We start from the raw sequence: 14,939 nt of genomic DNA, 5'->3' as shown, positions 1-14,939 counted from the left end.
AATGATCGCATTATCAATAGTTTACAATCTACTGGATTGCCCTGTTGGAGGGTTTTTTCTTCTTCTTTCCTTTGCAACTACTTTGTAAGCAGCGCTAAAAGGTAACTCTTGTTGCAGGTAAGTGTAAACTCTGGTCCATCCACAGACAGGACGGTGCTGAAGCTTTACAGGGTTTTCCAGGAATTCTCATAGCTGTGGGGCGCTTTATTTACTCTTTCTTAATTGAAATGAACTTAATGTAATGGGAATTGGACTCTATAACATCCTTGTTGGACAATTCCAATAGGAATTTTCAAGTATCTTGTCCAAAAAGGGGGCCATAGAGTCCAATTCCCATCATATGAAGTTAACTTCCAATAGGAAGGAGTCAAGGAAGTGTCCCAAAATAATGAGAACCCCTGGAAAACCTTGTAATACCATTTTATCGTCAATCCACGTCAGAAAGCACATTCAATCTCATTGCTCGCTCTTCATTTTAACATTCAAATGAACCACAATCCTCTCAGACGATGCTGCTTTTTCGCCCCCACACAGATGACATTTCCGTGCCCTTCACTCATGGATATCAAGTCATCCACTGCTTCCGGGGTGGTGCTCTTTTTCCTCTGCTCAAGAGTGTCGGACGCATTTCCGATGCTCTCCTGTGCATTGTGTAGCATCGCCGCGAGGCGAAATGCAAGTTACTAACTAGTTCTGGGAAGCGGGAGGGAATGTTTCAAAACCGCTCGAAGCACGAAAGACGTACGGAGCGCGCGCGTAAGCACACGGGACTACTAATTAATGCTCATTATCAGACGGATCTGTCGGATGTGCGGGATTCGGTTCCGTTCCGCACCGCACACAGTGATTACGGACCAGAGTTCAACCGAAAGGGAAGTTTACCATCCATTACCATCGTGAGGAGATTGTGTCTGACGAGATCTTTGCCACCACTCTACAGCCTCGCTAATGAATGCAACTCCAACAGGCGCATTTTGGGGTTGCCGATCCTCTTAGGCGTCCTCCAGATCGGTGTAGCATCATATTGTGCCGCGTGACGGATTCGCTAAGCTTGCGGTGTGGCTTTCCATCCCATTTAGAGTGTGTTTGGGTCTGTTTGGAACAGCGAAAGTGTCGAACATTGGCGACAGCAAGTTCGAAACGTCACTGATTTAAGAAGAATTTCAGTAAGGCGATGACAAAAAAAAAAGATCCTTAAAATGCTAGAGACACTCAACCTGGCAAAGGTTGGTTCACGTGCGTGAAGGAAGTGTCGGCGAAAATGTAAATGATTTTCCCATCACTTCTCAGAAAGCCCCAAACCTCAGCTTACACCATCCCACCCGTTCGCTCTCGTTGGGGTAAAACTTTTCGCTTTTTCGCCCACTCTCACCCAAACTGTCCAATGGGATTATGGCGGACACAAGAAGTTTACGCGAAGCATTCTCAGCTCTAAAAAGAATGGAAAGTAAGTGAGTGAAGCAACACACACACACATCGGGCGGGCGGTCTGAGCACGAAAATCCAAATGCAAATCAACTCGGTAGGTAAAAGTTCGCTTTTTTCGCGCTTTCCACCTTCTTCACATCCTTTATTTTTCCGCCAGGGCGATGGTGTACTATGGCCCACGTGGAAAAAAAGAGATTCCATCACTCGAACAACCCACGGTGTTTCCTTCAGTATCGTTTTGCCTCGGCTTCGAGATACAGCACCGATACAGAGGGTCGGTGGAATCGACAACTTTTCGCCGCATCCCACACCAGGTAAGGTGGGAGTGCGGTGAGAAGCAACCGATTTGAATTGTAAACGGGACCGCTTTGCGCAAACGATGAAACGATGTTAAGATCACTTACGAGTGAGCTGTCGGAGCGTCGCAGAGGGAGGGAAGAGCCTGTAATTTCAGACTTTACGCGTGAAGTGGCTGTGTGTCGATGACTGTGAATGTAACCGCCGCACACTGTGAGGGCCATTTTGCTTTGCCGAGTTTGGTGATGTGACTTGATTTTCTTACCTACAATTGCACCCAAAACCCTTTTTTCATCGTTTACTCTCTCTCTCCGCTATGCTACGAATTCCGTGTACCCTAAGTTTACTTTCAGCTTAATGGTTTGGAAAAAAAATGCGGCTAAAAGGACACACAGCGCCGGGGCCAAATTCGTCAAGAAAAGTTGCTTCCACTTCTTAACGGCAAACTAAGTGAGTGAGAGGAGAGACAAATACTCCCTGAAGGAAGCGTCCCTTCAGTTTTGTCCACTCACATACAGAAAAGAAGAGTTTCGGAGGACACACACACACACACACACACACACACACACACACACACACACACACACACACAAACGTATCAACGCGCACCATTCACCAAAAATGTGCCGTATGTCTTCTGCCACCGCCCGGGGTATTATCTATTGTATTTTTGCATAATTTATGGTAAAACCCGTTCCCTTTCTTCGGGCGTAAGTAGCGTCCGCGTCGTTGTCCTTTTTTTTCTCTTTTTTGTTAATGCTCCACCCTTCCCACTTCCGGGATGGGGGGGGGAGGGGTTTAAAACATTGCAACATTGGGCAAAAGTTTACAGAAAATATAAAATAAAACAGGCGAAAAAAAACAAGAACGAGAGCACACAAATTTCACATAAATCCGTCACGTTTAGTAGGTGGCTGTGAAGAATAAAACAAAAACAAAAAAATACCGCCAGCTAAAAAGAAAGAGCGGTGAAAAAAATCAGAATTCTCATCGCACTGAAACCGAAACCAACGGTGGAAGGAGCAGAGAGGCAAGGCAAAAGAATAAGAAAAGTAAAGTAAAATAAAATAAAGCACACAGTACAAAAGTGAAGCAAGAAAAAAAAAACAGCACCGAGTAACCGAGAAGTGAAGTGAAAAGATTTTAATCTACTTTACATAAATTATGTCACAACATTTCGCTTGACAGTACAACACCTGACGGTCTTCTTCTCTCCCCCCCCTCCCTCCCCCTTCCTCCCACTCCCACTGTGTGTCCAGCAGTTTGTGCAACGAACGAATTCTTTTTTGTCTACTGCTTCTAAAAGTAATTTGTCGTGTAAAAATGAAGATACCACGACAGCGGCCAACTTTTGCCTTTCCTTCCTTCTTGGGTGGTGTGTGTGTGTGTGTGTGTGAGTGTATTTAGTAGTAAAAGATTTGCATTTCAAATGCTTCCCAATCCTACCCGCCCAGCGATACGACACCACCACCAACGTGGTCACCCCACCGGTCTGAGACGGATGCTGAAAAGGTAGCGTTCTGCCCTTCGCAGTCTCTTCTTCCACTGCCAATGGCAACACCATTAAACAGGCATTATCATAATAAAAGTAGGAACCATTCTGCCCCCATTTTGGTCCCTGTTTTTCCTTCCCTCACTGGGTACACACGAAGGGATTGTGTGGCTGTTTTCATTAGCAATCAGATTCGATACACACATTCGTGACGTACAAACCATCCCTCGCCAAACGAGGGCAACGGCTCGTTGTTTCAGGCTACAAATGAGCTACCGCCGTGTGACCAATCGCATTACGACGCGTGCACCGTCTGTTTGGCCACAGCATTCGATCTTCCCAAATCCGCTTCAACGGTACAAGGCCACCATATTGTACACTTCTCAAGCAGGGTGGTTGCGGACAACAATATTGCTTTTTATTTACATTTATCTATTTGACACCGTCCTCGCCCATTTTCCCTATGAAATTCCCCGTCCTGCAGCAAAAACGCATTTTTCAGGTTGTGTATTTGGTGGTTTTTCTGGCATTTTTTTTCCAGTTACAAACCTCACAAACAAGGGTCATCCCATGCCTCGCACCGACCGCCCCAAAACATGGAAGCCATATTTCAACGACCATCCCCCGATGGATGGGGATCATCGATCAAATGCAATTTATTAGCAGCAACAGCCGCTTCGGGGTGCTGCTTCAGGTGAGTTATTAATTTTTAATTAACTTGCCCACAGCCACATCCGCCGCTGCCCGGGAAGGAGGGGGTTTGTTCTAATATTTCGGCAAACTATTTAGAGGGCTCGAGAACGCGCGCACGATTAATAAACCATATTTATGCGTCCGTTTTTATGGTGCATGGTAGAGGAGCAAGGAGAAGGAAGGAATGAGAAGCAGCGGATGGATTGAGGGGTATTTTTTGAAATAATAAAAGCCACCATTTATGGCCTCCGCGGCTGGAAGGTACGCTTCGGAAGCGCTTTAGTCAATAAATCTTTGGCATTTTAATTAAAATTTAATTCGCCACAGTCGGGCCAAACGTCGGGATGTATTACTTCGAAAATGGAACAAGCCAGTTTGGTGGAAATGGGAAAAATAAATTCCTAGAAAATTTCGCCATAATATTACAACCGACAGCCGAAACTCACTGTAGTTGTTATGGACAGGCTGTAATTAAAGTCTTAATAGCAGGATATTGTTATGCGTATTGCATTACTTACGGCGGGATTTTTATTTTTCCGTAGCAGCGCTCCATATTTAATCCATCGAAGGCAAAGGCGCCCAAAGTCATGCAATTTGCATTACAGTAATATTAGTTTTGTCTGTCTTACAGACAGCATGTTTGGCTGCGTGCGCAAACAAATCGCACCGTAGCGATCGAACGAAATCTGCTGTACGTGAAGGAGAAAACGGCCCGATTCGGTGGAAATTTCACAAACTTTCTCTCCCCACCTGCCCGTTACGCCGCAAACCGTTGCGCTTCGCACTTGAGATGAATTAGTTAGCAGCACCGGAGCGACACGCACCAGAGGCTGGAAACTTTTTGACAGTGCCGAATGTCTTCGGATTAGATTCAATTTATCCGTTGGACGTGAAAACACACCGCCGCACATACCCCACACCAACACGCAGACGCTCGACGCCACGTCGCTGTGAATCGTACAAATGAACCGAATCCTGCTCCGTCGCTCTGCTTCCCATTCATTTAATCAACTAACTTTGTCTGACGGCCGCGATGCCGCGCTAGCGTCGCCTGCGCCCGGAAATGGCAGGACGTAATGCGTCTTCTTACACTACCACTGCCCGCTCCCGCAGCTACCCTTCTGTTAGGGCATTAGGCGAACGGAACAGCGGACGACCGTTCGTCCACTCCTCCTCGCTCACCGACGGCACGAACGCACATTAGGGAAGGTAATTGAATTTAACGTGTCGCCAGAGATGAAGGACATCGCATCGCACCGTCGAGTGGCAACATAATTAGTCCTTGCCGCTCTTACGATGCCCATTCCCCCCTTCCCCCCAAAAACATCCGCCGCGTGATGAATCGGCTGCCGTGCGGCTCCGGTTTGAAAGTACATTCATAATTCAACGCGGGCACGAGCCAGGAACAGATTCACACACAAACTTTGCACCCTTGCTGCAGTGGCATGGCAGGATGTGCCCCGGTGACGGACGGGCTCTCTGTCCCGAAAAGTGGCTCTTTTAAAAAGTGTACTTACGCTCCATCCAAGCTCTGCCAGCGACGCGAGGAAGTGGCAACACTCGAACCATTCGCTCTCGTCCCCTGCAGCCCAGGCACACACACACATTAGCACATGTTTATTTGCACAATTTTTGACATTTTCATTTCGAAGCTCTAATTTCGAGTGGGAGAGTAAGGAGATTGCTTGTTTTTGAAAGGCGAAAAAACGATTTTAACCACCATGATGGTCGAGTGATAGCGTGCAGGCGAAGGCGTTCAAGTGGGACAATCCATCGGTAAACGCTGGATAACCAGTGGGACATAAAAAGGTAAATATATAAACAAGCGCCTAATTCTATGCAAATATATGATCGAGCCTTAATGTACGCTTCGATTTCGAACAAAAATCAAATTTAAAGCACAATTATTGTAACGATCCAATAACGAACAACGTGTTTATAAAACCATTCACGTCAGTTCTTCATTGCGGCCATTTTATCAACCACCATGAATGGACGTTATATAATGGGTGATTCAGTGCCATGCGGCTGACGTATGCTCTTCTTAATACAGTCATTTTGAAAGGAATTTGCATAACTTTAGGCGCCATTACATGGATGACGTAGGGGAAATCCGCAATCTCTCCACTACGTTTATTCGGGGGGAAAAATTAGTTTCTACAGTTGATTTAGACTTTATTCTAAGCATTACATAAGTGTGCACTGACGAAACAAAAATCATCCGCGCTGGTCGTTTTACTTCGCTTGTTAAAAACAAAAACATTTTATACATCCTGTTGATCTCCAAAGACCAACGCGTTATTCCACCAAACAAAACCCCCCCCCCACACCGTACACACGCGTGTCGAGGTCCCGCTAACGAGCCCGCAGTCAGCTTCCTCAACCATCGGCTGGCTCATCCATTCGGTGCCGTTCTTCGGTGCAGAAAAAAAAAATCCATCGAATCAGTCGGATGAACATTTTTACCATCTAGCATCTTTCTTCTTATTTTGATGAGATTGTCGTAAATTTTTCCGCTTCCCGGCGCACACTCGAGGCATTCATCCGCGGCCGAGTGTGCGGCGTGAGCCTTCAAACGGCTGACTGTTTCTTTGAACTTAGCCACGGGACCGACCACCGACCGATGGGAGGCACAAGCACTCGTGATGGCTTCGCCCTATCGACAGACTTCGCCAAGAAAACTTGTGAGCGGAAAAGTTGCGCCCACACACGCACAAACACGCACACAAGACTCCCAGGACACAAGAACAAGGAAGTGAACGGCCGATTCCTTTGAAGACGCGTTTACGCTCGAGGGAAGAAAGAAAGCGCAAACGGGCCAAAACATGAACTAAGCGCCATCCGCGACGTAGCATAATTGTGCCGCCGAAGCATGACGAGTAAGCGCTCACCGCTGTACGGAATCGCTCGTACGATGTGCAGGGACAGGGGGAGGAAGGAGAGGGGTGTACGCTTCGATTATTAGCTTATCCGCCGTTGATGCGATGTACGGTTGAGCAAAACGTCAATCATAACACAACACACGCGCACGGACCACAGCAGTCAAAAGGAGAGAATGTTGTCCCGTTGGGCTCGACTCCTGAAGCCTTCCAAACCCTGCACGCAAAAGCTTACACAGATGCCCCCTTGTGACTGAATAATAATATGTGGAGATGTGTCTACCAAAGCCGGAAGCTTGCCGCACTGCCACCGATGCGATGCCGTCGGTACCATTACTCATAAAAGTACTTCTCAAGCTGGGAGGATTTATATCGTCTACGTGCTTCCGGGCTGTCGAACACTGTGGCCGTGTGGGATTGAAATAGTACATCGTCCTGCCGTGTCACGCTGGAAAGTAGTACAAACCGACCCAGTATCTGTTACGCCCGATACAGCACGCTCTCGGGTGCAACGTCTCGGGACGCTCGGGACGGATAATAAATGCATTTCGCTTGCAGCGGGAGTAACGTAGAGAGGATGATCACACAATCTTACAGCACGAGTCTCGCATGCTAATTTGGTGTATTGATTGCATTCCGGTCGGTTTGTTTAAGACGTGGCGGGGAAATTAGAACACAGGACTTGCGGAGGAATAAAGCATGCTCCTCGACCGGATGAATTACTGTTTCATTAAATTAGTCACTAGAAAAGCTACATTCTTAAATGAATACGAGCGTCAAGAAATGAACTGAAATAAAATGGTATGCAACGGTTCACCAGTGAGTGGGAGAAAATGACTCTCTTGCGAATTGATATCTGTGTTGTAGCTTTTATCACGATTATTACGATAAACTGGTTTTGAATAATGGTATTTTTCCAGCGACTGAACGTTGCAATGCAAACAACAGTGCTGTACGATTGCATACCTTCCGGCGTTTTACACATCAAGCGCACCACAGTGAAGGATAAACCGCGCGGAAAACCCGCACACTTTAAGCGCGAGCAAACAGCCACTGCCAATGACCCATTAGCTGGCCAATTCCGGTGGCAACTTTTACGTTTTCTCCCCCTGTTTTCCCCCGCCCCATTTCCTCGACTCCCACCCCATTAGCAAGCCTTTATCCGCGCAGGGTATTTTGTTTCCTGCTATCGGCATTCCATCAAATTTAATTACCGACGAAACGCTACACCGTAAGGCAACACACCACTTCCTTCCTCCCCTCACCTTCCCCTTACCCTCCCGCCTAGTCAGTCGTAAAACGTTCGCCCGTTCATGGAGCGGTGTGCAAAACCGAATTTATCACCCGAGCAGCGAAAATTCGCTTTCACCGGGGCGCGCCGGGTACAACAACGGGGTTGCATTTTCGGGGAAAGAAATTTATCGCTTCATTAAATTTTCACCAGAAGAAAAATGTAGCAAACCTTCCGTCGGCAAACGGGTGGCCGCGAGGGGTGGGGCGCGGTGTTTTCTTCAACCGTCAAGAGCAGGTGCTTTTTTCCGAGACGCCAAAGTTTGCCTGTTCTTGTTTTTTTGTGCACAATCTTTTCTTTTGTCCGTTTTCCCTCCCCGAGTGATGTGAGGAAAACTGGCAGGAAAGTGTAGCAAACAGCAGGAATAACAACGGAGAGAGAGCGAGAGAGAGATAGTAAAAAAAACACTGTAACCGGGAAGATAAAAGCGAACAAATGAACCATGAACCATGAGGGAAGCGATCGCGCGAAAGAAAACACTTTCCAGCTAGCTCGAAAGAAAAGCGCGTAAGGAGCTGAGCTTAAAAACGCACCAACACTCGCACATCAGGCCAGGCAGGGACGCCCTGAGACACACAAAAGCGGAAAATGTTCACCACACTCTTCTCACTTCTCAGCTCTCCATCCATCCCGCGAGAGGATTAATGAAGATAATAAATGTTTAATTTTTTAATCGCACCAATGAGAGTAATTAAAGCATTCTGCCCAACCAACCCGCCATCCCCCCATCCCCCACAGTTCTTCCCCGCGAGCTGCTAAACCAAAAACGATGGGCGGGTTCGGTTTTATGTTTCCTAGCGCTTTGTTTCTCCACCCCTTTTCTAGCATCTCCTATTCCATCATCATCCTCGCATCGCAGCCGTTTGTGCCGAAAATGGAAATGGCGGTGGAAAACAATCTTTCCCGGGCAAGAAAACTTAATCCAACACTGTTTATATGGGGGGGGGGGAAGGGTTGGGGGCACTCCGGAAAAAAGTTTTCTTCAACAGCCTAATTCAAAAGAAGTTTTAACAAAAAAAATGCGAGAGTAAAAAATCGCGTCCCCACAGAACAACAAACCATTTGCAACAAAACAAAGTAAAGCGAAATGAAACACATGGCGGCCTTGGTTGGCTCGGTTTACACCATTTCGGACGGATGGCTACCAGCTTCTTCCCGTGCCGTGTCCCCATGCCTCCCGGAGGACGGAAAAAAAAGATATTAAACTCTCCCCACCCCGTCAGTTGCCTCACTCCACCAGAACGCGTTAACGTATAATCTTTAATGGTTGTTTGGAACGCGCGGAATTGCAAGATGCGACACGCGGGACGCAACGCTCGCCCAGATAACAAGTGTGGAAACTAGACAAAAAGTAAGCAGCCAAGGGAACACGGCCGGAAAGGGAGAGGAGCGAACCGGAGCATAAATAACGGTGCCCCATAATTCTTAGCCCGCGTCAGCCGGCAAATGGTAAAAGGGGTAAAGGATGAATAAAACCGAACCGAACGCACGGTCTTGGTGGCCGGGGGAGGGTGGGGGTTTAATTGTGGCCATAACGCGATTATGCTGACATTTGCCGCGCTCTATCTCGCGATGCGTGGATGAAACACCGGGCAAATAAAACAAAACAATAATGTTTGGTTACGGTAATGATGTCGTTGGTTGGGAGCGGGGCGGATGGTTTTATTTGTGCGTTTCCTCCACCGGCAGAGTAATGCCCGTAACGATTACAACGGTCATATCGAAACACCAAGCAATAAAAACAAGAGGTTTAATCGTTGTGTCATCTTCGCTTTACGATACGTAGAACAATTTCTTCAACAATTCGGTAAACATTCTTTTCCCGGAACCCAAAATTGAGCCGAAAACAACAGAGATCGGGCCGAACAATACACACACAGCCGCATCTGCCCGGCACAGGCTGGCGAACGGAAAACTTTTTCCCCACCAATGACATATTGGCAGGTTATAATATAACCAGTGGGGGCCACCACCCTGACCGGGGGGGCCAAAAACCCTTTCAAGTGGTGAGATAAAGTGAAAGCAAAAGCTCTCTTCTTACACTTTCCTTCCAAAATGGGCGAAAACAAAGCACCGACAACTTTCACTTCCGCCGGAACGATAAACCGTGGTCAGTGACACATGTCGTCTGTCTCTATTTTCGGGAGGAAAGTTTAAGCGAACGTCACCGCTGGAACCTAAGCCCCGGCGACGGCCAGCGTGCCGCATCCGTATATTAGACGACGGTCTGACATCCGTTCTCCTAAATGGCTCGTATACGGTGCCTCCCAAAAGCCACAGAGCGGCGTGTAACTCTAAGCCAAGCCAAAACTGGGCAAACTTTTTCCCCTGACCTGCCTGTTTGCCGGAACATGCTAGGACACATAGCCACACGATGAGCGCTCGAAAGGCGCAAAAGTTATCGCTTCAATCCACAAAACTCTACCCTGGGCAGAGCCAAAAGGGGAAAATGAATCCCTTTTCCGAGGTTTTCTGGCCAAATTCCGTAGCAAATCACCGTCACACCACAAAACCGAGCGTTCAGTGTACCGGTCCGAGCTAAAAGTAAAAAAAAATACGGGGGAAATGTTTTTACTTAATTAATGATTAAAGTGCAAGCGTAGATGATAGAGATGTTTAAAACGAACCGAAACAATACATACCCAAAGCTGATGTGTTCCATTGTATTTTTTGTTCACCCTTTCGAAATAACTTGCAATCCAATCAATCATCCATTGCTTAGCGGCATTTAGATAAATATTTAATTAATCACAGCTGATAAAAAATAAATCATGGTTTCGCGTACAACTGGCGATGTGTTGATGAGTGCTGTGAGGCACATTGTTCGTCGTAAAATACCAACATAACTGGTTCGAGATCCGATAGAAGAGACCTTTCAGTGTCGATAGTTAATTTTCATCCAACCGTTCATATCATAATTCGCAATTGCAAATCCGAGAGGATGAGTGTCAATTTCATCGTCTCCTAACCATGCGTTTGATGGATGCATCATTACCCATTTTTTGTTACCCAAATGGCACTAATCGATTGAGAATTAGAGCGCGGGAACCCTTTTAATTGCACTCGTGAACGAAATATTTCAACAAAACGCGCATAAAGGCAGAAACAAAAACTGTTCATTAAATCAATAGATTGGGGCACACATATGCACATACACACAGACAAAAAACATCCACCAGTGATGTCACCCTTAAATTGGATTGCATTTCTATTCAATTTTAATCAATCGTAGCTAATGCAGCCCGCCGGAACAAACTGCAATCAATTATCGCACATGATCGTGGTACACGCTGATCGATAAGTTGCGTGCAGGGCCTCATCATTGCGGGATTAATATTTCATCACGCGCTATTCCACCGGCACAGCAAAAACGTCCAATTCCACCAAAAATCCATTTGAAATCAGCTTCAAATTACTTCACCACATTTGCACCTAAACATCGGCCAAATAAAATGAAAAGTGTGTGCGTTGTTTGTGGCGCTCACCTGTCGCTTTCCACCTTCAGCCCCGGTCTCTTTTTTTGTTTGTGGGAGAGGAAAGAATTTAAAATTAAATCAATACAATTGACCCACTCTATAGCTTCCCCTTTCTGGCAAAGAAAAATAATCCCATGAGAAGGCAGGAAAAAACTCGAGAGACAGGATTATCCAATGTCCCCGCACTATCGGCCAGCTGCATTTGCGATCGATCTCCACAGAATCATTCAAATACATAAATGCACAGTGGGTAATAAGGGCAGCTTCGGACAGCTCGGTCTCCACACACAGACACGCACACACACATACAAACAAAAACCACACCGGACGGGAACGGGACGCGGTTTCGAATCGGATGAGCTATCGGACTAATTTGGTCCACAGGCATACACACTCGTCCAGCCCGTCCGATTGCGGTCCCTTTTCAAGGTGTGAAGAGAGTGTGTGTGCGTGTATGCGCAGTGCCGTCCCGTGTAGAGTGTCATTTAATCCTTACCCCGCGCCAATCCGTCACCCGAAACCCACAACTGTTCTGAGCACATGTGTGCTTTTTCCGTTTTTTAGGTTGATTCGCTTTCCCTTCTGCGGTTCGTATCGATCGCGCGCGCGCGAGCGCTTATTGAGGTCGCACGCAAAAGCCCCGCCAAACCGCTGCCGACCGTAGTGGCCTGCTGCGCGAAATCAAGCGGATCCGGGAAAGGGCGCGTACCGGTCGGCGCCGCACAGCGGTCCCGCACACTCACAGCAAATTAGAATCCAAATCAATCCGAAATCCACACTGGAACGTGTTTTTCGGCACGCAAAACAACAAACTCAACCGGGCGGTGAATGCGGCCGGCGTAAGCTTTCTGCATTTTCGGACAGGCAGCCATCCATCATCGGTCGGTCGGCCGGTCGGTGTGCGATCATTAACATCATCGTCATCCGCATGGCCGACGTGGGCGTGTGCGAGTGCGTTCGGGTGGGCGGAGGTTGACAGTGGATTGAATTTTTCCAACCCGGTGCACATGAAAAGAGATACGTGACAGATAAGTGGCGGTGTGCAGGGCAGCCGGCAGGGGATGGTAAGGGATTCGATTTCCGATTTAATTGCTGCGAAATTTATCAGGCCTCACCAGGGCCTGAGCCTTTTTGTGTCGGGCAGCAACGGAGGTTTTTTTTTTGTTGCTGCTGCTACTACTACTACTACTAACCTGCCGTACGTGAAGCCGACGGTCCAATCAGAGTCGAACGAACCGCGGATCACCGTGTCCTCGTGCTCGAGCCGATAGCAGACGGTGCCGAGCGCCCGGTTCTGCCGCTGGTTCACAATCATGGACGAGCCCAGCTGCAGCGTGCCGGACACTTTTTGCCAGTAGCTCAAATCGAACGCTTCGGGCGAGACGGTGGCGGCCAGCGTGGACGTTTCCCGGTTGTAACTGCGCGGAGAACGGAATGGAACGAATGGAACGCTGTTGTTAGCGTTTGTTACAGTGAAAACCCCTTGTCCGATTGCAAAACAACGCGCGGATGCAACAATGCAAACACCTTAAGCCGGCGGCTAAGGGTGGCTGTGTGCAGCAAAAACGGCAACACTAGGAAATACCATTTTCCGTCCATAATTAACAACCACTGGGTTAGCAATTATCTGCCGCATTTGGTCCGTACACCGCATTAATCCTTTCTGTATCCGCATGCAGCGCGCACTTATCTCTAAAGTAGCCCGGTGGCAAACCAGCATCATCATCATCATCACCATTTCTCTCCTCTAGCTCGCTTTTGAGTCTACGTACCGTCCGGCAAAGGCCACGCTCGTGTGCTGAGCGCCCCGGTAGCATTCGCACAGCAGCTCCACCCCGAAGCAGAGCCGATCGTTCAGGCTGACCAGATGGTCCAGGCTGACCCGGTACGAGTCGAGCGTGGTGTCGGGCGTACTGCACCGTACGGTGGACGTCCGGCTCGCCCCGGTGTACTGCAGCGACACCTCGTCCACGTACGGTTTCGCGCCCGGCCGAAGCTGCAGGGCTAGCTCGAGTCCGACCGACCGGACCGGCCGGTACAGCAGCAGCAGGTTCGTGCAGAGCGTCGTCGGATTCACATCGAACGCTACAAGTGGGGTGGTCTGCAAATTAATTTCGAGCCGAGCGTTAAAACACAGCCACCGGTCGCCGGGAATGCGCGAGGAGAGAGGGCTTACCAGCACGCTATCGCTGCATCGGCGCTGGAAGTGTCCACCGAACCGGAAGCCGCTCGGTGTCACGTGGCTTAGGTTCCAGCTCACGCCCAGCGTCCGGTTCACGCCGCAGCCCTTCGTCACGTTCAGCTGGAACCCTTCGAACCAGACCGGCCGCAGGTGGTTGATGCGCTCGTGCAGGTTCGCCATGTCGCCCGGGTTCAGGGGCGGCTGCCGGACGCCCGACGTCCACGTGAACGGCCACGGAAAGCGGCCTCCGTACCGTGGATCCGGCTCCGGCACGCACGTGCCACCGTTCTTGCCTTCGTACCGCATTCGGCGGGTGTTTTGCAGTGATGAGTGAGCAACCAACTTGCACAGCCTGCCAAGATGGCGACGAGCCAACTGCGGGACAACGGCAAGATTCAATTTTCTCTACCGCCAAAGCAGCCAGCGCACACTTGGACCCAAACACACAACAATTTTGCACCCCGCAATTTGCATAAGTAAACGCCAGCTGTCAACAAGCAAGGGCAGGGGTTGTTGGCGCCAAAAGTGACACCAGCAAAAGTGACATTTACGACGACAACGACGACAACGAGTGTACTCACGGGGCGTGCTTTTGAATTTCATCCGAGTGCAACATTTATCAAAATGCATTTTTCAATATTGGCACGAACGGAAAAGCGATTTCCACACTCCCCGGACCTAATGCACCCTCTCCGTTCTGATTGCAATTTCGGCACGAGTAAATGTCCCAAAAATGTCCGCATTATCGAGTGGACCCGGGACCACGGGCGAGAAGTGGCACTGCAGTAAAATGATGAAAAATCACTTCAACCTGCCACCAGTCCTCCTGCCCCCCCCCCCCCCCCCCCCCCCCCGTTTAGTCATGTTACTCGAGGGTTGGTGCAACACGAAAAAAAAAATGCCGGGAACGGATAAAACAATAAATGGAGTTTCAGAGTGTCGCACCACTTGTCCACACAGCACTGCATGAAAACAAGGGAGTGTGTGAGAGGTGGTTAACTAAATCATATCGAAAAAAGAAGAAAATTCCATTTCTACTCACTCGACTCTCGACTGCAGATAAACAGTATTTCTTGTGAACTTTCACACCGGATCGATCGACCAAATGTCGGTGAGTGTCGGTAACGACTCAAAACCGACCCCGAACAAAACAAAAAAGAAAAACTCATACTTTCTTGGCACCACTATTTCGGATTGGAGC

General features: G+C 48.4%; 1 protein-coding gene across 3 annotated transcripts; it reads right to left on the bottom strand.

Annotated features, from left to right (window-relative positions):
• Nucleotides 1-10,790: 10,790 nt before the first annotated feature.
• On the bottom strand, nt 10,791-14,169 carry LOC121590432 (mitochondrial import receptor subunit TOM40 homolog 2). 3 transcript variants are annotated; one of them, XR_006004421.1, is made up of 6 exons: nt 13,733-14,169; nt 13,329-13,657; nt 12,750-12,974; nt 12,053-12,404; nt 11,566-11,594; nt 10,791-11,512 (listed from the first exon to the last, which is right to left on the bottom strand). XR_006004421.1 is itself a non-coding variant. In XM_041910114.1 (4 exons), exons 1-4 carry the CDS (start codon nt 14,042-14,044, stop codon nt 12,296-12,298), a joined length of 975 nt encoding a protein of 324 aa, XP_041766048.1. In that variant the 5' UTR covers nt 14,045-14,169; the 3' UTR covers nt 11,727-12,295. The 3 variants fall into 3 exon arrangements, 1 of the variants encoding a protein (XP_041766048.1); XR_006004420.1 differs by having other exon boundaries at nt 10,791-11,594; XM_041910114.1 differs by lacking the exons at nt 10,791-11,512; nt 11,566-11,594 and having other exon boundaries at nt 11,727-12,404.
• Nucleotides 14,170-14,939: the final 770 nt, after the last annotated feature.

Source organism: Anopheles merus, chromosome 2R, assembly GCF_017562075.2.
Source record: "Anopheles merus strain MAF chromosome 2R, AmerM5.1, whole genome shotgun sequence".
Classification (NCBI taxonomy): Eukaryota; Metazoa; Arthropoda; class Insecta; order Diptera; family Culicidae; genus Anopheles; species Anopheles merus.
This window is presented reverse-complemented; position numbering and strand designations above follow the sequence as displayed.